Source organism: Prionailurus viverrinus, chromosome C1 (assembly GCF_022837055.1).
Source record: "Prionailurus viverrinus isolate Anna chromosome C1, UM_Priviv_1.0, whole genome shotgun sequence".
In the NCBI taxonomy this organism is placed as follows: domain Eukaryota; kingdom Metazoa; phylum Chordata; class Mammalia; order Carnivora; family Felidae; genus Prionailurus; species Prionailurus viverrinus.
The window spans coordinates 199970159-199991561 of NC_062568.1; the positions used below are offsets into that span (position 1 = coordinate 199970159).

The following is a 21403-nucleotide window of genomic DNA, read 5'->3' on the forward strand; positions in this document are numbered from 1 at the left end:
CACTAAAAAGAAATCACAGTTGTGTGATGTGCTCGATAGAGGTACTAATTATGGCCACACTGGCAGTCATAGTATAATATATAAGTGTATCAACTCAACATGTTGCACACCTTCAATTTACACGATGATTTACGTCAAATGTATTTCAATCAAAAAAAGTGAAAGGTGCTTAATGGATTCATAAATGATTTAAAAATTTTTTATTGTCTTTGATTTTCAAACTTCCTACACTGAATGTGTTCCTTTTGCAATCCAAATGTTTTTTTTTTTTAAAAAAAAACAGATCTTAAAAATAAAAATAACATTCCCCATGGCCAGAAAGAGGAAACAGAAAGAGCATACACCAGAGCCAGAGCTGGGAGGGCGGGGGGTGGGCTCGGCTGGGGGGGGGGCAGGTACCCTGATTTAAGAGGCTGCTTGCGTGGAAGGGGACTTCCAGTAGCCGCTTCCAGGGCTGTGTGCGAGGACCATGAAACTTGCCCTGCTGTGCACGCTGCTGGTGTTTGCTGGTGAGTGGGGCAGGACCCACAGCTGGGAAGGGAAGGTGGGGTATGACTAGGTGATATCTCTTTCCTAGACTGGTCCTCTGCTCTGATCCCCACTGCCCTGGTCCCCCCCACAGTCCCCAACCCTTCCATCCCTGCCAGGAGCCAGCAGCAGCGGCTAGTCCCCTAGAATGCTGGCTTCGGCCAGGGAGCTCTGGGCTATCACGCTGTGCAGCATGCCTCTGGTCTGCTGTGAGGACGAGCAGCTGGAGACTCAGACACTGGGGCCAGCTGAGCAGACACCTGGGGCCCTTTGGACACAAATTACAGAAAGGGATCTCCCCAGGCCACCCTGCGCCCCTCTGTCCCTTTGACCAGATAATAGCAATGTTTCGCTTACGCACAGTACTCTGTGCCTGTCTTTCAAGTTCATCGTCTCCCTTGAACCTGGGAAGACGGCTCTGTTGACTGTGGTGGCAGATGGGGGGAGGTTTCCATTCGATCTTCAGCAGAGCAAATGTAAAAATGTGGCTGCCAGCAAATTGGGTGTATTTGTTTCTCGAACCATCTCAACGTATGTAGCGTTGGAGAGGATTTGTGCTTTAAAATGTGGATTTCTGTTATCCTGGGACTCCCAAAGTTTTTACAGGAATACATCTCCAGGGTTACAGCGAAAACCGTTAGGAAAATTGCAATCAAGCTACAGAAACTCATCTCTCCCACATAAAGAAACAATGCACTGTAGAGGCAAAATGTACAGATGAACCTGCATTCAACTGTTGGCTCACTGTCTCCTGGCAGTCTGACCTTGGCCAAGTCACCTTACCTCTCTATGTCCTCACCTGCAAAATGGACATAATGGCACCCTCTTTATAAAGTTGTTGGGTCTCTAATGAGAAAATGTATCCAAAATGTTTAGCAGGTGTAAGTAACAGCAAGCAAGCAACAGCTTAACACGCAGAGCATGCGTGATGAGGCGTTAGCCATGCTCACTCCTGGGGGAAAAGGGTCCAGCCCTCTTGGTGGAAGCTAAGGATAGAAACAGCTACCAGGACAGGAATTCCTGACAAGCTAAGCCAGTTCGCCAAAGATCTCGTAACCGCAAATTGGGTCCCGCCATGTCTCCGGGCTGGGCCCGCCTCACTTACAGAAGCAATGAGACTACCATCCAAAAGCTTTCTGAATCAAAGCTAAATGTACTCCTGGCCCAGCATGGGAGAAATGCACCATTCCGGCGTGAGTTTATTTGTGTATTCCTAAGCTGACGTGGAAAGGGCCAGGCTTAGGGCAGAAAGAGGGACGAGGGACACCAGAAAGGCAAGATTCTGAAGCCAGGTCCCTGCTGACCCACAAGGTGGGTGGTCACTCACCTTGCAACGGTTTGCCTCCAGGTTCTTTAGCACGGCATCCGGGATTCCAGCGGGCCCGAGATCAGTCATTGGCTCCGCCAAAGCTTAACAAGGTTTCTCTTAAACATTTGTACAGCCAGAGCCACCGTGTCAGACAGGAGTGGCAACGTGGATTCCTGCGCATTGAGGGACACGCTGGGCACACAGCAGGCCTGCATGGACCAGATACCCACCAGTCACTTTGGCTGCAACCCAAGGCAGCTGGTTTGGGATCTTGCCCTTGGCCCGCTGCACCAGCCCCTCCCAAACCCCCTCTTCCGACCTCTACCTCCCCCAACTTGGGCTTTGCCCCCCACTTTACTATTTACTTCATTTGCATGCACAGCTTTCATTATAACACCATTTAGCAGGGAATGGAGGGGAGGTCCATGATGAGGTCATTCGAAGGGGTGCACTGGGCCCGGTACCCCTGAGACTCGGCCCCATCTGTCTTCTTGAATCGTCTCTCGAGGTTGCACACATGTATACCTCAGTCTCCTTAGCTCGTCTGTCCCCCCCCCACCCAGGCTCTCCCCTGAATCCTTCGACTTAATGTATTTTATTCCTCCTGTCTCAACATAACGCATTCTCCCCCAGTAAAATAAAATCCCCTTGCGGTCAATTCTAACCAGCAGCAATTAGAACTAAAAAGAAAAATATCCATGAAAATCATTGATTTCTAAATCATACTGCCTTCCCAGGTGAGCCTTGAGAGGGCGTTAGTGTGCGGCTTTCTGGAAGGGACGTGCGGGGCAGGGGCGGGTGCAGAGAGGAGGGTGTCTTCCTGTTACAGAATGGGGAACTCAGGGCAGAGGCAGTGACTGGCACCAAACTGCCCTGGGATTCAGTGCTGGCTCCTCCATGTACCGGCCACTGTGACCTGGGCAAGGTACTAAGCCTCAATCTGCTCATCTGTAAAATGGGCATTAAAGGTAGTTCTCATTGTACCAATGCCAGTTTCTCAGTTCCTGTAAATCCACCATTATTATGTAAGCTGATAATAACATCAGAGGAAACTGGGTGCTGGGTGAGGCGTGTATAAGAATGCTCTGTAGCTCTTTGCAACTTTTCTGTGCATCTAGAATATACTAAAATAGTTTATTTATTGAAAAAAACCCAGTATTTATCTCATGGGTTGAACAGAGTCAATAAATTACTACATGAAAAGACCCATAATAAGCCCTCATTATCATTATATTATATATATATGTATATATATATACATATATTTTTTAAGTTTGTTTATTTTGAGAGAGAGAGAGAGCACGAGCAGGGGAGGGGCAGAGAGAATCCCAAGCAGGCTTTGCACTGTCAGCGCAGAGCCCAACTCGGGGCTCAAACCCACAAACTGCGAGATCATGACCTGAGCCGAAACCGAGATTCGGACGCTAAACCGACTGAGCCACCCGGGCCCCCCACCATCACCATATTTTTAATAAACCTAGTGGTTGTTGTCATTTTCTTTTTTCTTTTTCTTATTTTCTTTATTTTTTTTTAAAGTTTAAGTTTCATTTATTTTTGAGACAGGAAGAGACAGCATGAACAGGGGAGGGTCAGAGAGAGGGAGACACAGAATCCGAAACAGGCTCCAGGCTCTGAGCCGTCAGCACAGAGCCCAACGCGGGGCTCGAACTCACGGACCGCGAGATCATGACCTGAGCCGAAGTCGGCCGCTTAACCGACTGAGCCGCCGAGGCGCCCCTGTCATTTTCTCATCCAATGTCACTGGTTCGGTCCAGCAGGGCAGAAGGGCCAGGCGTGTGTCCCACCGGCCTCCTCTGACGTTCATATCCTCTCCTTGTTACCGGGCTCTTTGGCAGGTGTGATTCCAACCCAGGGCGGGATCTTGAACCTGAACAAGATGATCAAACAAGTGACCAGAAAAACACCCATCTTCTCCTATTGGCCCTATGGCTGCCACTGCGGACCTGGTGGCAAAGGCCAACCCAAAGATGCCTCGGACTGGTAATCCCTTCCCAGACAGGACTGCGGGTGGCAATCCTGTCCTGCCTCCACCCCGGGACTCTCCCCTTTCCTGCTCCCTCACGCATTCATTCCTCGACTTCGTTTTATGCCGTGTGCTGGGAGCCCTGCTGAGGCCGGGTACGGCTCCAGCCTTCCTGGACCTTGCCGTCTAGCTGGTTCTGCAGAGTCTCTGAAGGCCCCCCTTGCACTTCCAAGCCCTGATCTAGTGATAACACCCACACAGGCTCCCTGCTGGTTTGGTTTATTTGTTTTTTTTTAATGCCTACCTCTTTTTGCCATTATCTCCTTCAAGCTTCACTACAACCCCAGGAATCAACTAGGAGAGACCAGAGCCATCCAGGCCGGGCGTCACTTCCCTGACCCACCACTTACAGGCTGTGTGACCTTGGGCATGTGGCTTGACCTCCCTGAGTCTGATTCCTCATCTGTGAAATGGGCATTGTACCAGTGTCTCTGTCATAGGGTGGTGGCGGAAATTGAGAGAATATTCATGGATAAAACAAATGCCTGGTGCCTAGAAAGCACCCACTAAGTGTCAGCTTGTGTGGTCATAAAGACTGGAGCCCCGCAGGCCTTGACTCTTCCTGGGTGGGCAGTCGGTTTCTACTCTTGGGGCAGCTGTGTTCCCTGACTGTCCCATTCCCTGTCCTCTCCCTCCAGGTGCTGTCAGAACCATGACTGTTGCTACGCTCACCTGAGGCAGCACCGATGCCGTATCCACACAGACAACTATGACTACACCTTTTCCCAGGGGGACATCCAGTGCTGTGAGTGCCCCGGGGCCTCGGGGCTGGAGTCAGAGGCTGAGGAAGGGAGTTCTGGCACTTAACTGTCTTCGTGTGCTGTGTGACAAGGCACAAGCTGCTCGCCCTCTCTGTTTTTCTCATGTGCCCAGTGATAGTAGCTGGGCTGTGGGGGAACGGGGGTGGGAGTATGGAGAGGTCCAATGAGGGCTTTGACCCCTTTAGGATTTGGAAGGCTGGCAGGTCTCAGCTGGGATCCCAGAGCCGCTATCAACCAGCTGTGTGACCTTGAACACATTGCGTGACCTCTCTGAACGTCAGTATTCGCCTCTGTAAACTCCGGATAACAGTGTGCTACCCCCTAAAGTTAACTCAAGAACTAAAATGAGAGCAGACAGAATGAGCCTCGCACATGCCTGCTGCCCAGCGCGTGCGCGATAAATCACGCGGACTACTGATGTCATTGTTACAACTGACGTTGTTATCGCGAGTTAACAGAGCAACCCGGCCAGGAGCTGCGCCACCCTGATGATCTCCATTTTGCACACAAGGAAAGTGAGACCAGAGCGAAGAGGTGCTGGCCCAGGGTCACCCTGCTGCAGGTGACAGAGCCTGGGCTAGACCTCAGGTCCCCCCACCCCCACCCCTGGGTCCACGCCTGGAGGGAGGCGGCCGCTCTGAGCTGGGAATCACGTGGGCTCATCACACCAGAGTCCCCGCTCATTAAAGTCTTAATAATAACAACAACAATCATAGCCAACATTTATTGAGCACCTACTGTGTCCTGAGTGCTCTGCCTTCTCTAATACTCCCAGCAGCCCCAAGGCAGCTCTTACCCTCACCCCCACGCACAGATAATGACACTGGTGCGCCAAGGTCCCTTTGGCCTCTGTCTCGGCGGGTTCAGTTCCATCGGCCTGGGACATGCCCCACCCCCCGCACCCTCCGCCACCTTCCACCCTGGCTTTCCACAGGGGAGCAGACCTTTCCGATCTCAGCTCAAATGGCTCCTGACACTGAGTCCGATCCCCCTACTTTGCCATCTTGGAGCCCCTGCAGCATTTCTTACTTCCGAGAGGAACAGTATGTATTATTCCTTTCTGTGGTCCTCTAATACCTGCTGCCCGCCCCCTCCCCCAGGAGTGTGAACCCCTTGTGTCCATTCTGGTCAGTCCTGTCCCTCCAGGGCCCTGCCACGGGATGGACGCTCAATCGCTTATGAAAGGGATGAATGAGTAACTAATGGAGTGACAGAGCTCAGGGAGGTCACGATTTGTGCCCAAGGTCACGCGCCTAGGAAGCGGCTGGGAATGGGACTCTAAAGCTGAGCGACCCCTGCGCGGCCTCCAGAAACTCCCCCCAGGGACCCTAGACCCACGCCCGCCTCTGCCTCGGGAAGGGACGGACACTGAGCTCCCGTCTCCTCCACCTCACAGCCGACAAGGGCAGCTGGTGTGAGCAGCAGCTGTGTGCCTGTGACAAGGAGGTTGCCTTCTGCCTGAAGCGGAACCTGGAGACTTACAAGAGACACCTGCGTCACTACTGGCGGCCCCACTGCAGAGGCCAGACCCCTACGTGCTAGGAGGAGCCTGCCCGGCTGTTCCTCGCCCCCTGCCCCGTTCCTCAGCATCTTGAGCGCTGCAAGTCCCGTGGGACTGCTGACATCCCTCAGTATCTAACCCCCTGCACCAGCCTGGGAGGGTCTCAACCTAGCCCCACCCTCCTCCACCTTGCTCCTGGACCTTCGAAACCTTCCCGACCAAGTTGGCAGCTGTCTCTTCCGAGGATGGATTGAGATCGGAGGAAAAGCCGCGGCCAGGAGGCGCCTGGGGGATGGTGTTGGAGCTGAAGCGGCGGGTGTCAGGGGTGGGGGTTTGGGGACCGTGGTGTGGCAGGTTCCCTCTGCCATTGCCACCCACCGGGCCTCCTGCCTGAGTCCCACCCGCTCTGACACACTGTCCGTGCTGCAGCCGGGGTGGCCTAAAGGGTAGTGTTGATCCTTCTGTCCACATGGCTCTACTCCTTAAAACGCCAGAGCCCTCCACCACCCCGGGAGAGGGCCTGTCGAGGAGTTTGGGACCTGTGCTCTCTGGCATACGTCACTCTCCCCAACTAGGCGGGGAGGTCCTCGTGGGCAGGACGCATGACTATCTTGGATTCAGTTGCATCCCTGTGCCCAAAGCAGTGCCCGGGACCAAGAAGGGGCTCCCCGGATCCCTCTCGAGCAAAGGGCCAGCTGAAGCCACCCGGTCCTCTTGTTCCAGGCCTAGGTCTGCACGCACATGTCCTTTCCTGTTTCCAGGTGCTTGCGCAGGCTGGGACCTCTGTGGAATGCTCCACCTGCTGTCCCCAGGTGGCTGATCCCCATCTAGGCTCCTCAGGGTCCAAGGGCTACTGGGGATGGAAGTGTCTCCTGGCTGACTCCTCCCCGGCTCCAAGGGCTCGCTCCCTCCTCCAAACCCGCATAGCACTTTACGGGGCTGCGATTTACCAAGCTTTACCTTGAGTGATATATAATATCTGGGTTTTTCTGAACCCCTCCAACCAGACTGGAGCTCCTGGAGGACGGAGGCTATGTCTCTCATCTTTGTTTCCTCTGCTCCCCGACATAATAGGTGCTCAATTAATGCTTATGGACCAATGAGCCCATCACAGATGGATGGAGGTCGTGGCAGGTGTTATTGGTGCCTCACCCACATGCCCTCCCTGCCCAGGCTCCCAACCCCCAGCTAAGCCAGATGTTTGGCTGCTCTGTGCTCACATCTGTCTCCTTCTCCTACCTGTCTGCTGGGAGCTACCACCCCTCCCACCCTTCCCACCTCTAACCAGTGACTAGAGAGCGTGATGCCAGATGGGTGTCGTTGCCCGACCCCGCCTCTGTGCAGGACCACCTGGGTGACATGCTGCATGCCCCAGAGCTCCTCGTGGGATCCGGCTGAGGCCAGATGTCTGGAACACCTCTTTGCTTAGCTTTGTACCCTGGCCCGGCCTGTTCCCCTTGTTGTCTCACAGGTTTCTCTTGAGAACACGCCCTCAGTAAATCACTCACTTGCACAAGAATCCTGTCTCAGGCTCAGCTTTCTGGGGAAACTGACTTGGGACAGACAGATGGATGGACGGACGGATGGATGGAGGGATGGATGGCCTTCTTCATCTAAGGATCCACGATCTGTCATTTGTATGTGATTAGCTGTGTCTCCAGCAACAGGGCTGGAGCCACCCACATTCTCCAGCCGTGACACACATAAGTGAAACAGCTGACCGATCACTTTTCCTTCCACATGAAGCTCAGTGTCTCATGTGAGGCTGGGTAATAGGAATTAGGAACCATGGGCGCTGGGTTCAAATGCCAGTTATAACCACTGACTCGCCTCCCGAATCCCGGTTTCCTCACATGCAAAGTAGAGCTGAAATTAAGGAGGAAATAAGAGGAGGTCAGAGGTCAGCATGTTAAACTAGACTGATGCATATGAATGGTGAGCACGGTCCCTGGCACACGGTAACGCCCCTGTAAATGTTAACCGACGTTCCCCCTTCTTTCCACCCAGCTCCCCTCTCCGCCGTCTACACGACTGCGCAGCCCTTTCCATTAGATCCTGACTCGCGATGTTCTTTTGTTCAAGAGCTGGCGGCCCCCCTTGTCGATCGGAGCCCCTGTGATAGTGACATCGGAGCCCCTGTGATAGTGACAGCTTCAGTGTTGGCAAAGGATGGGCGTTATTTTCCATTATTATCCTCATTTTACAACCTGAGGTTCAGAATACGGACAGCAACCTCTGAGGTCCCACAGCCGGATTCCAGCCCAGACTCCCCCCACCCCGCTCCCTGGTTCCGCATCCCATTTGTACTGGTCAGGAAGCTTCCTATGCCTCGATGGACTTCACCAATGAGGGCATTTACAACCTCACATGACAAGAAGTCCAGGGGCAAAGTGGCTCTTTAGTGGCTTGGTGATGTCTTCAGTACCTGGTTTCTTTCTTGCTCTGGCCACTCTCACTGTGCTGCTTTGCCCCCTGGGTGGCTCAGAACAGCAGCGGTGGTCCAGAACTCATGCCTGGACACGAAGACATCCAGCAGAGAATACACTGTCCCTTTCATGTCTGTTGTCAATGAGCCTTACCGCCACCATCCGGCAGACTTTCCCAGCAGGACTGGCCACTCTAAGCCATAGTGGCTCAAGGTGATGGGATTAGTCTGGTCGGTTTAGATTCCTCAGGATTTATGTACCCTCGAGAGGAGACAGGGTTAACATCCCCCGAGTGTCACGTAGCCACTAGAATGGGAGCTGTTAGGGTTGTCGATAGCATAGTGTTGGGTGGGCAAGTCTAGGGCTGGGTCAGGAATGGGGCTGTCCCTGTGTGAGCTCAGCACCTAGCACAGGGCCTGGTGGTCCCAGAGCAGGTGATCAACAGTCATTTGTTATGAATGAATGAGTGAATGAATGAATGAATGAATGAATCCCAGGTTGGTAAAGACCTGGGACTTTGAACCAAGAGGTGGGATGGACAGATGGGGTTTCAGGGCAGCAGGACTGAGTCCCCAGAGTAAGGCAAGACTCCCCACCCCCCACCCTGTGGGTTCTCATTCTGGGCCAATTTCCAATCCCCGGAATTGGGTAAGAGGCACAAAGGAAGGAGAGGCTCACAAGCAGCTTCTGTTCTCCACCTGCATCTGTCCAGCAGCCCTGGGTGTAGGAGGCAGACAGGAGGACACAGTCACTGTGCTTCCTGTTCCCTCCAGGGTCAGAATCACAGAAGGACAACCCGGAGGGGGGTGGAGGGGGAGCCAACACCGAGACCTGACATTGAACACATGTGGTGCCCACTCACCCACTTCCCTCAACTCCCTGGGGCATGGGCATTGTCACCTGCATTTTCCAGGTGCAGAAACTGAAACTGAAGGGTGAGTCACTGGCTGATAAGTGGCAGGGCCGGGACTCGAACCCAGTCCTCTCTGGCTCCAGGGCCGCGTCTCACCCTACCTCCCACACTCTTTACTGGGACACTTGGTGAATCAGCTCCGGGTGCCCAAGGTGGGGAGGAGCCACACCCCGGGATGAGGAGGTGAGGGTGGTTGTGGCAAGGCAGGAAGCCTGGGGAGAGGGCTGGTGAGTGATAATTGTACCAACAATAACAGTGGCACTCAGATATTGCCCTCCCATTGAGAGCGCTTAATCCCACCACCCACCGATCCGATCCCCAGGCCACCCAGACCCAGGGTGCCACCTCCAGGGGGTGGGGGCCCAGCCCAGGGGCACGATGGGCAGCTGTTTTCTCCACGACTCTGCCTGTTTTTCCAGCAGGAGCCTCTATCCAAATACCCAAGCTCGACCCTGTCTCTGGGATGTGCAGGTGGGGCCGGGGCTCCTGTCTCCCCTCTGCACCCTGCTTCCTGTGCCAGTGCCCCCTGGAGGGGGGTTGGGGGTTGTTGGCTTGGGGTGCACAGCATCCTTGCTCACTACTGAAGTCAGGTCTAGAGCCTACCTCACCCAGGCAGCCCAGACACATGGGAGTGAGGGCCTGGCTGGCTCTAGAGCTTGGGGAGCGGGGGGGCTCCTCTATTTTTTTCCCAGTTGAAATAAAGAAGAGATTTTAGGGGTCCCTGGGTGGCTCAGTTAAACATCCCACTTCAGCCCAGGTCATGATCTCACAGTTTGTGGGTTCGAGCCCCGCGTCGGGCTCTGTGCTGACCGTGCAGAACCTGCTTGGGATTCTCTCTCTCTTTCCCTCCCCAACTTGTACTCTCTCAAAATAAATAAACTTAGAGGAAAAAAAAAAGAGAAGAGATTTTAAAATAGTTTGTGAAAACACGAAGTATGTCAGAGAAAGATTCCTTTCTGTCTCTGCTTTAGGTTCCTGGCCAAGCCTCATTCGCTTTGGGGGTCTCTCCTGGAAGGACTGCCTTCTTCCCCGGCTCTTAGCAAGACTGGCTCCTTCTGTCATCCAGAGCTCAGCTGGCAGTCACTCCCTCAGAGAAAGGTCCCTGCCCTCCCAACCTAAAGCAACCACCTCCCACCCTGATAGTCTCCCTGCCTTGTTTTCATTCTCTGTTCCCCTTTTCTGCTGGTTTTCTTAATCACTTACTCATCCAGCCATTTGTTGACCTTAGATTGGAAAGCCCCTCCCTCAGAATTATCAGAAATCAGTCCCCCGGGGCGCCTAGGTGGTGCAGTCGGTTAAGCGTCCGACTTCAGCCAGGTCACGATCTTGCGGTCCGTGAGTTCGAGCCCCGCGTCAGGCTCTGGGCTGATGGCTCAGAGCCTGGAGCCTGTTTCCGATTCTGTGTCTCCCTCTCTCTCTGCCCCTCCCCCGTTCATGCTCTGTCTCTCTCTGTCCCAAAAATAAAAATAAAACATTGAAAAAAAAATTAAAAAAAAAAAAAAAAAGAAATCAGTCCCCCTCCCTCTGCCAAGAACACTCCCCCACTCCCAGGAGACCCTGGGGTCAAAGATCCTTCTGGAGGTGGGCTGCGTCTTCCAGAGCCCCTTCCCCAGCTGGCTTGGAGTTCCTAAGAACCTGCTAATACATTCTCTCATTTACACCTTATTACAGGTGCCCCTGCCAGGTGTGGCTTCTGACCTTCTTTTCCAGGGGACGAAAACAGGCTCTGAGAAGTAAAATATCTCGCCCACAGTAACTCACTCTGCGAGAGGCGGCAGAGGCCTGGCACCCATGAATCGCCGGGTGCCACCCTCTCCAGCCCAGATGGTGTGCTCCCTAAGGCAGTGGTTCTGAAACTTCACAGAGGACAAGAATCCCCTGGCAGAGAGTGTTCAGAATGCAGGTTCTTGGGCCCCACCCCCAGAAGGTCTGATTCTGCAAGTCTAGGATGGGGCCCGGGAACCTGTATTTTTAACCAGGTCTGCTGGAGATTCTGTCTCTGGCTCAGGATCATACTCCAAAAAGGATGCAGGCCATCTGTCCCCATGGCCCACCGTGGGGCTGACCAGCCTGATAAACCAACGATCCTGGGCCAGCGCAACTCACTGGGCTGAAAGATTGGAGACCCACCTTCTATTTTGTTTTTTAAGTTTTTATTTTTATTTATTTTGAGAGAGGGTGAGCGAGCAGGGGTGGGGCAGAGAGAGAGGGAAAGAGAGAGAATCCCAAGCAGGCTTTGGGCTGTCAGTGCAGAGCCTGGTGTGGGGCTCAAACTCACAAACCAGTCGTGAGATCATGACCTGAGCCGAGATCAAGAGTGGTACGCTTACCCGACTAGGCCACCCAGGCGCCCCTGACGTCCCACCTTCTAGATCAGACTCCTTGCAAGCACCATTCTTTCCGCTGAGTCTACTCCAAACTGCCAGATAGGATAATGGCGAGGCTTATGCTTCCCAAACCCAGCCTTTGACACACCTCCTTCCAGACACTTGGTTTAATATTTCAATTTACTTTGTTTTTTAACCTTTCCTAACCCAAGTAAATTTATCTGAGAAGGAAATTAATTCCACTCTGGTATAAGGAAAGCCAGTATTACTTGTCATCAACAGACGGTGACCATAAAAATCAATGCAATGAAAATAAAACTCTTATTGGAAGGGTGCCTGGGTGGCTCAGTCGGGAAAGCATCCGATTCTTGATTTCGGTTCAGGTCATGATCTCATGGTCGTGAGATCGAGCCTGGAGTGGGGCTCTGCTGTGAGGGCACAGAGCCTGCTTGGGATCCTGTGTCTCCCTCTCTCTCTGCCCTTCCCTTGCTCTCTCTCTCTCTCTCTCTCAAAATAAATAAATTAATTAAAAAACAATTTTAAACTCCAATTGGAGAGAAAAAGTGCACAGTCAATAGTTGGGTGAACTAGGCACGCACGGGAGAGGTGCTGAGGACGCCCAGCCTCCACACAGAGACCACCTTTGCCTTGATGCATTCTGAAGAACTGGAAGGAACTGGAGAGAGAACAAGTCAGGCAGTCTGTGAGCAGCACAGTTTGTCCTCTTTGGGGAGTCCCAAGCCAGGTGGGTGGGGGTGGGGCGGGAGACACCAGCTGGGCTATGCTGTAGAAGGTCCTGGAGACGAGGGAGGCAGAACACAGGGACTGCTCTGGGGGAGCACAGGCACAGCCCGGGGGCAGGTGGTCATGGTGTGGCTGGACTGGCCTGGGAGACCCCCACACTAGGCTGGCTTCCATCACTCTCTTGTCCCGGGGCCTCAAACGGGTTCAGAATATGCCCCTTTGCATAAGAATTATTTTGAGCTGAAGGCAATTAAGAATTGACAGATGCAGAAAGAGTTCTCTGCCCGCCCCTTATCTGCTTAAAAGCAGGACACAAATTTCCCTATGAGGAAGGTGCCCCCAACCCTCCTACTTGGAGAGAAGAGCAGCTCTTATCATCAAAGCTGGGAAGCCACCACCAAGATTGATTTGCATAAACAGACTTTTCTAAAATAGCCTTTCTTCCATTAGTTCCTCCATATAGCATCTGGTCATCTTCCCCCAACTTACTATTACGTCCCGTGAAGTCCAAACCTTTTTTTTCTTTGCTAAAAAGGAATCCTCTGAGTCTAACTTCTTTGAGTTTTCTTTTCTGGGAACTCCTATGCATGTCAATATTAATAAATATCATGCACCTTTTCTCCTGTTAACCTGTCTTTTGTTGGTTTAATTTGCAGGCCCCCATGGGATAAACCTAAAAGGGTAGGGGAAAAGTTTTCTTCACCAACATTGGCCGGCAAGTCCCCATTGACATCAGAGTGGTCAGGGTGAAAAAGCTCATGTTAAATGGAAAAAGGTAGCAGGAGAAATGCTCTAACATAGTTAAGTAGTCAAGAGTATGGACTCAGGGTCCCACACACAAGGTCTGCCAGCTCTAGGGTCTCCTCACTCCAGGGTGTAGGATCTTGGGCACAAGCCACCGAACCTCTTGGAGCCTGTTTCTTTACCTATAAAATGGGAATTATCATACCTTCCACATGAGGTGTTGTGGGGTAAATGACAGACCCCCGGAAGCCACTTTGCACCCTGTCCGGCATGTAGAGACCAGCCCATGGGACACATAGCAGTTGTTGTCCTGCTCATTGTTGAAGGAATGTTAGCAACATTGGTAGGTTGTTGACATTTCTTTCCTTCTCCCAGGGCTTGTCCTCAGCCAGGCCTGCTTGTTGGAGCTCTATATAAGGCATTAGCCAGCGGGCCGTGGAGAAGGGACCCCTCCTCAGCCACCTCACCAATGACTGTCGTTGGGGCTTGCGAGGCCCCGGAAGCCTATGGGTGCCAGTGACTGGCAACTCTCCCCTCCTGAGACAGCAGGCAGGCTGGCCAAGGTCTGAACTGAAACCTTGCCTGGGCATCATCTTCAGCAGGGACCAGCCATATTGATTCAGCACACCTTTCCTGGGCAAAGAGGGTGGGGTTCATCCCTTTGTGCTCTGCTTACCAGCTGTGGTTCCTGGGCAAGCTCCTTGACCTCTTTGTGCCTCGGTATCTCCACACACAGGATGGGGTGTTCATAGTACTTCCTTTGTGCATTAATACGAGGATTCAGTGGAACCTGAATGAAGAGGTGAAGCACCCTTAGGACACCGTCCACACTGGGATCTGCTCTATCACATCAGGCATCAGGCGAGGCAGTGGGGCTCATAAAGAAGTTCCAATCCCAGCCCTCAAGAGGTCCCCGTTGCCATGGCGGGGGGGGGGGGCCTCGCCCAAACTTCAGGATCCGAGAAGCTGGTTCAAGTCACGGCACCACTAACTTGGGTGGGGCCTCCAACAGGACACCTTTCTCTCTGTCTCTGTTTCCCACTCTGTAAGATGGGATGTTTTGAGCCTATTCTGGATTGTGGATTTGGCAACACTTTGAAAAGCATAAAATATTAAAAAGTCTAGAATATTCTACATATAAAGGAAGTCTGGGGGTGTCTGGGTGGCTCAGTCGGTTGGGTGTCCAAATCTCAATTTCAGCTCAGGTCACGATCTCACGGCTTGGGAGTTCAAGCCCCACGTTGGGCTCTGTGCTGACAGCACAAAGCCTGCTTGGGATTCTCTCTCCCTCTCTCTCTCTGACCCTCCCCCGCTCGTACTCCCCCTGTCTCTCTCAAAATAAATAAATAAAACTACAAAACAAGAAAGGAAGTCTGTAAGCTAAAACTTTGAACGTTGATTGGAAGCTCAGTATGATAACACAACTGTCTCTAGATAAAGAGATCCTTGGAGAAGATAATAAGAGGTTTAAGGTTTACAACCAACAAGTTTATTTGAAACCTGAGTAATCTCAGCGTCTGACAGCTGGCTCACTTTGATTTATAGGAAACCGATTGTGCAACATTCCAGATTTATTAAATCAGCTGTTTAGAATTGATGACTCAAAGAGATTTTGGGCATGACAACCAAACAATTTTCTGATTCTCTACCTCAGGGGTTCTCCGACTTGACAAATGAGTTCTTTGCCAATTCCCAGAATCTATCATTTTGGTATTGACAGATGGATGAGTTTGAGATGTGACTTTTCTTTTTTTTTTTTTAATTTTTTTTTCAACGTTTATTTATTTTTGGGACAGAGAGAGACAGAGCATGAACAGGGGAGGGGCAGAGAGAGAGGGAGACACAGAATCGGAAACAGGCTCCAGGCTCTGAGCCATCAGCCCAGAGCCCGACGCGGGGCTCGAACTCACGGACCGCGAGATCGTGACCTGGCTGAAGTCGGACGCTTAACCGACTGCGCCACCCAGGCGCCCCATAGATGTGACTTTTCTTTCTAGAAGATCCATCTCCCATTCTCCCCAGCTCCTTGCTGGAAGAGGGATGGGGCACTGAAGTTGAGTGGGAAAGTCAGTGCAGAGGAATTCACACAATAACCAGGAATCTTCCAGAAAAAGGTAAAGTCAAAGGAAAACCAGAGCTGGGCAGTGGTTAGAGGGGTAAAGGCAGATTCTAACCAGGAATGGTTCCAATGGGAGACAAGATCTGGGCTGGGCTCAGTTCAGAATACAGTACAGACATGTGGGGATGTGCAGTCAAGAAGCAGGTGGGGGTGGAATTGCTAAGAGGGTCCATCAGGAGGCAAGGGGGGATTCTGGCTAAACCGACCCCATAGGATTCTTGCTGAGGGCAGGCTCGGGTGATCAGACATCACCTGCAGGAGGATGGGGGGGCGGGGGAAATTTGATAAGATATCAAGGCGATCAGATATTGAGGGTGAGGGTTCTGGCTAAACTTACTTAACAAGATTCTTGCTCCTGAGAATGAGAGCGAGGCAAAAAAGGTCTCAGAGGAGCCTGACTAAATTTGGTCAAGGAGTGAAGTTATCTGGTCCCTCTTCCTGTTCAAGAAAAGAAGAGATTCTTTCCTCTGAACCGCATGAGTCACTTTGTTGTTTGGTCTCCTTTTGTTCGTGAAGGATCGGTGAACCCATCGGCTAGACCTTGGTCATAGAGGCTATTTGCTGGATGGTGTGAGCAGTCTGGTATTAAATGGGAGCAATTTCTGTGAAAAGTATAAGAAGAGAAACCTTAGTAGTTGAGAACCCAGTTTCTGAGATCAGAAGGCAGCCAGCTGGAAGATTTCTAGATGTTGGGCTGGAAGTGTGTTCCTGATGGAGTGAGGACAGCAACGTCAACCCAACAAACTTCCTGGCTCTCACTTCCAGTGTCGTTGGTGATGGCCTCGGGGGTTCCAGTGAACTCTCAGAGCAGCTGGCACAACAGCAGGTGTGAAGGTTGCCCAGACACCATCTATTGTGACTTCTCTGAAGTTTATATCAATTCACCCAGCCTCTGTTGACGGGACATCAGGGAAAATGGCAGCTTGAGTTCTCCGTGATGCCGGGGCAGGAAGGTGGGAGAACAATGGGAAACTTGAATCTGGGGAATTAGAGTCAGATAGTGGAGAACCCCCAAGGGTGGGCTGTAGCTTTCCATTAAAACACTAAATTTCTTTCTACGGTTACACCCCATTTTGACCAAAGATAATCAAAGCATGATTGTTCTTGTTTACAAAATTATTCTGGCCTCATTATTGGCATGATTATTTATATAAGAGCAGCAAAAAATGGTGATTGACCACATGGGCCTTTCTGAGTTTGCTGTCCTGGAACCTTTCATGAGGAATATCGGTTTAGAAACATAGAAGCCTCTGGAAGCTAGGAAGCCAAGCCAGGAGCTCACCACCAGACTTTGCCTTCGGTATCCATAGTTTTGGGCGAATCCCTCTCTTCTCAAGGTCCCCAAGATATCCTAAGATCCCTGGGGCCGACAGGAAGTAATCTTCCTTACCTGTAAGGCTAGGAGCCCAGTAAATCCAGGTACCAAACCAGTTTTTTTCAAGACACCTTTATGAGCATTGGCTCCATAAATTCAACCTTAGTTTCTTAAAACTGTCTTGTCATATCTGATTCTATGCACATTGTTCTCAAATATGACATGCCCATCAGAGTCCCGGTTATATAGCCAACATTTCCACTGATGATCTGTTACAAGGAGGACTGATTCTTATGAAACTCAGGCAAATCATTATATTGCCATGGAAATAAGAATACTCAAGAAGAGTTTCTGAATTTTGAAGGGAGCAGGTGAGGAGAAAATATAAATATGTCATTTCTGTTTACGAAAGTATAGTCTACTAAATTGTCATGAGCACAGACAACTTTCAAGGCAAGAAAAAGCAGCTTGTGATATCTGGAAAGTAGAACACTAAAGACCTAGCCATGTTCTAATGATCCTCCCTAAACTGATTCTTGCTCTTGGAGACAAGAGTCAGGGACAGGGCCCAGTCAACGAAGGCTTAGAGGAGCCTGGGTAAAGTTTGGTTAAGGAGAGCCTATACTGGTAGCAAAGTTACAGGGGTTGTACTGGGTTTAAATGGTGGAGACGTAACACGTTGTAAGAAAATGTTCTATCGTAAAAAATGACAACTGTTTAAAATTTTTTCATTAAAAGGGAAAGTTATAAAATGTACATGGGTTTTGTGAAGAGGATGGTAATATATAAATCCGTGTTTATTAGGAGGGCACACCTCCTACACCTTTACTGCGGAGGCACCGTCCCAAATTTAGAGATGTATAAAATTAGGGCCAGGAACACAGGTCGTCTGAGTCTGTGGATGTTGACAAGCTATACCCACGGGTATATGTGAGTATATCAAGTAAGCTCTGCTCATCTTTTGTGATCGATGCAGCCTCCTGGTGTCCCCACACCTTACTGATTTCTGCATCACCCCGAGAGCTTGTTTACAAATCTAGTTTTCTGGGGGCGCCTGGGTGGCTCGGTCGGTTAAGCGCCTGACTTTGGCTCAGGTCATCATCTTATGGTTTGTGAGTTTGAGCCTCGCGTCGGGCTCTGTGCTGACAGCTCAGAGCCTGGAACCTGCTGGGAGATTCTGTGTCTCCTTCTTTCTCTGCCCTTCCCCCACTCGTGTGTGTGTGTGTGTGTGTGTGTGTGCGTGTGTGCGCGCGCGCGCGCGTGCGCATGCACACAGTCTCTCTCTCTCTCTCTCAAAAATAAATAAAACATTTAAATAAATAAATAAATAAATAAATAAAGCAAATACAGTTTTCTGGTCCCTGGACCGGAAGTTATGATCCAGCAAAGGCTGGAAGTACAGAAACTCGAGGTCTCTGACTGGTTGCAGGTCCTGCTTGCTCCAGGCCCAGCGTGGGGCTCCCTACAGGCGCTGCCTCACCTACAACCACAGCTACTCCCGCCTGAGAGCTCAACCGGCGGTGCTCCCCACAGGGTCACTACAACCACAGCGTCACTGACAGCCACATCCAACGTGGTAAGGGGCAGCCTGGGGCCACCTTCTGCCCTGGTCGCCAACCTTAACCCATAGGGTTTGTGCTTAGAGCCAACCAGTTGGAGTCAAACTCTTGGGCTTGGGTTTGGGTTTGGGGGTCCTCTCCCATAATAGGTGCCATTATTGAGTGCCTACTGTTTGTCAGGCACCACACCGGCTAATTTATGTGCATCATGTCATCAAATATTCCCAACAGCCTATGCAGGAAGGTGTTATTAGCCTGTTTGGCAGCTGAGGAAACTGAGGCTTAGAGAATTGGAGTCACAGGCCTGAGGTCACATGGTGAGGAAATACACAGAGATACCACCTGAGCCCCCGTCTGGGCCAAAGCCCTTAAACACTGGTTCCCCAAGATTTATTTAAACTCATGGCTTGGCTCTCTGTTTCCCAGTGAGGAGCCAAACACCTGTGTTTATGTCCAGTTCCTCTGCTGGGTGGTTCCAGAATGTTCAGGGACTGATGCCATCACAGGCTTGGAGATCCATGACCAGAAGAAGCCCAGTTCTGATCTAATGCTTGAGGAGAAGGATGAGGGGGTCCAGGGCACCGGGCCCCAGGGGCGCTTTTAGGGGTTTGTGCAATTAAGGCTAAGACAGATGCCGGAAGCTTCAGTCCCAGGCAGGCCCTGAGAGGTCATGTGCACAAGGGTTTCTCGAATCCTTTTGATGGCAACTCACAGAATGTAATAACATTTACACCTGTACCCAGTCAACACCTCCCCCCCTCCATGCACACACACACCACAACAGAGGACAATTGGCTGAAGCAGCACTTTACCACTTGTGATATAGTCACACATGCATCAAGAAGCACACACACACGCACACACACACGCACACGCACACACGCACACATGCACACGCACCAGATGCAACCCTCCGAACTGATTTCATCATTCACTAATAGACCAGGGCTACAGCTTAAATTATCTGTCAGGCCTGCTCTTATAGGGGCGCCTGGGTGGCTCAGTCGGTTGGGCAGCTGACTTTGGCTTAGGTGGTGATCTCACCATCGTGAGTTCGAGCCCCGCATCAGTCTGCCAGCTATCAGCACAGAGCCTGCTTCAGATCCTCTGTCTCCCTCTGTATCTGCCCCTCCCCTGCTCACTTGCTCTCTCTCTCGCTCTCAAACATAAACATAAACAAACAAACAAAAAAACCCACCTGCTCTTATAAAATGGGAAAGCTGAGGTCAAGAAGGGGAAAGGGTCTGCCCGAGACCACCCAAGACTCATCCGAAGTCAGAACTAGAACCCAGTGTCTGGTTCCCGATTCTTCTCGTTACCCCAAATTAAATTCAGATTAAAAGAACGTTAACCCCACTGAGTGTGGAGGAGGTATTTGGACGGTTTGAGGTTCAAAATCCCAACAGCTAGACAGGGTCTAATCCTGTGCTTCTCAGAGCATTTGGGACACATGCAAAGCACAAAGTGCTTCTGGGTCACGGCTGTGGCTGTTGTCTCTCACTGAGCCCTTGGGAATCTCCGTGGCCAGCCTCTCCCAAAACCAGGTTTCTGTATTGCGTTCCTAGCTCCAACTTCTCAGTGGGGTTCCTGAGAAGATGCAGACGTGAGCCCTGCCTTCTGTGTGTCTCTGGGTGCAGGGGTTCTGACCCAGTCGGTGGACGTCTACTGAGCATCCCCTCTGTGCCAGACCCCGTGTGCCAAGCAAGGTATGGGGTGCTGGCCACAGTGAGGCACAGACCCTGCCCCTGGTGAGGTCAGGCCCCAGATCTGCACGTCCTAGGCTCCAATCCCCACTCTGCCTCTCTCTGGTTGTGTGGCCCAGGTTACACACTCAGCCTCAGGTTACCCACCTGTTAAGCGGGATAATTACATCTGCCCATCAGGTTGTTGGGAGGATGAAGTGACATAACCCATATGAAAGTCCCTGGCACATGGCAGGCAATCAGCAAGGGGTAGCTTTTACAATTATTATTACCAATAAGAGAAAAAAAGCAACTCACAGGCAAGGAGAGGGAGGCCACAGCCCAGAAGGGAAGAAACAGCGAGAACGGAGGCAGCGTGGAACACACAGGGTGAAATGGGAGGGGTGGAGCGTTGGGGAAGAAGAGAATGATTGGAAGATCAAAATGGAAGGGCCGTGCAGCCAGCAGTGGAAAGATCTTAAACGTCAGGCTGAAGAGGCAATGGGGAGCCACTGAAGGCCTTAGAGGAACAGAGTGGTGCAAGAAAAGATGATTGGGGAGCCCTGACTGATAGCAGCAAACGTCCGCGGGGGCTTTACTTATGCCGTAGTCGTGGGCTTTCCGAATTCAGCGGGAAAGGAGATTCTGTCACCATCCTGAGAGACCTCCAAGAGGTGGCAGGATTTCTGAGGCTCCCAAGGAAGGCTTTTGCCACCTGAGTGGGACGCACCGGAGGCGAGCACTCCAGTTACCTTCCCCAGCTGGCACGGGTCCCGGGAGCAAGTCCAGAAGCAGGTGTGCAAGTGGGGTCAGGAGTTGACCTGCGTCTGAGCAGGCTTTCGACACACAGGACAGGCTGGGACCTCATTTCAGGAGCAACCGCAGGAAGTCCACACCCACTGCTAGGGCGCGGAGTTCTCTCCCCTGGCCCCCTGAGGACACCGCCCCAGCGTGGAGGAACAGCCTGTCCCCCCGCTCAGCACAAGCCCAGACCGGGGAGGCATCAGGGACTGAGTGACCAGGGGGTGAGCCACACCTGTCCAGGCTGTGCCACCAGAGAGGTCAAAATGCCCCCACCACTGTACCGCCTGCCCAGGTCCTCAGTTCTCTCTGTCTCCACCCTGACTCCACTCAGAAAAACCCTACCACCTCTATGCCACGGCTGCCTCCACATCTCACGCAGAACTTCCCTGGGGACCCCCACGAACCCGGAATTCTGTGAGGATGGCGTTTCTGGGCAACGTAGGTTCAGCAAAGCTAAGGGACACGGTACAGTTCTAGGACGGTCCACCCCTCAGGGGACCATGGCAACTTTGAGAGATGACCTCCTTGAAGGTTTGCTTGTCATGCAAGAGATAGTCAAATAAGAGTCAAAGCCTCCTCCTAGGTTTCAGCGACCCCTGGATTTCATCTTTTCCCCAGAGCTGTCCA

At 51.7% G+C, this 21403-nt stretch overlaps 1 protein-coding gene across 3 annotated transcripts; it reads left to right on the forward strand.

The window, feature by feature from the left end:
• The first annotated feature begins 442 nt into the window (after positions 1 to 442).
• LOC125172728 (group IID secretory phospholipase A2-like) lies at positions 443 to 7659 on the forward strand. Of its 3 annotated transcripts, XR_007154816.1 has the most exons (6): positions 443 to 509; positions 3694 to 3838; positions 4520 to 4626; positions 4828 to 5204; positions 5577 to 5685; positions 6039 to 6132. XR_007154816.1 is itself a non-coding variant. In XM_047871188.1 (4 exons), exons 1-4 carry the CDS (start codon positions 470 to 472, stop codon positions 6182 to 6184), a joined length of 438 nt encoding a protein of 145 aa, XP_047727144.1. In that variant the 5' UTR covers positions 443 to 469; the 3' UTR covers positions 6185 to 7659. The 3 variants fall into 3 exon arrangements, 2 of the variants coding, with proteins under 2 accessions (XP_047727144.1, XP_047727145.1); XM_047871188.1 differs by lacking the exons at positions 4828 to 5204; positions 5577 to 5685 and having other exon boundaries at positions 6039 to 7659; XM_047871189.1 differs by lacking the exons at positions 5577 to 5685; positions 6039 to 6132 and having other exon boundaries at positions 4828 to 5312.
• Positions 7660 to 21403: the final 13744 nt, after the last annotated feature.

What these genes read in the sequence shown, in the direction of transcription:
- LOC125172728 (XM_047871188.1), top strand. Translation starts at nt 470, where the DNA reads ATGAAACTTGCCCTGCTGTGCACGCTGCTGGTGTTTGCTG. An exon ending in CACGCTGCTGGTGTTTGCTG is followed by an intron (nt 510 to 3,693) that starts GTGAGTGGGGCA and finishes GCTCTTTGGCAG; the next exon opens with GTGTGATTCCAACCCAGGGC. An exon ending in CCCAAAGATGCCTCGGACTG is followed by an intron (nt 3,839 to 4,519) that starts GTAATCCCTTCC and finishes CTCTCCCTCCAG; the next exon opens with GTGCTGTCAGAACCATGACT.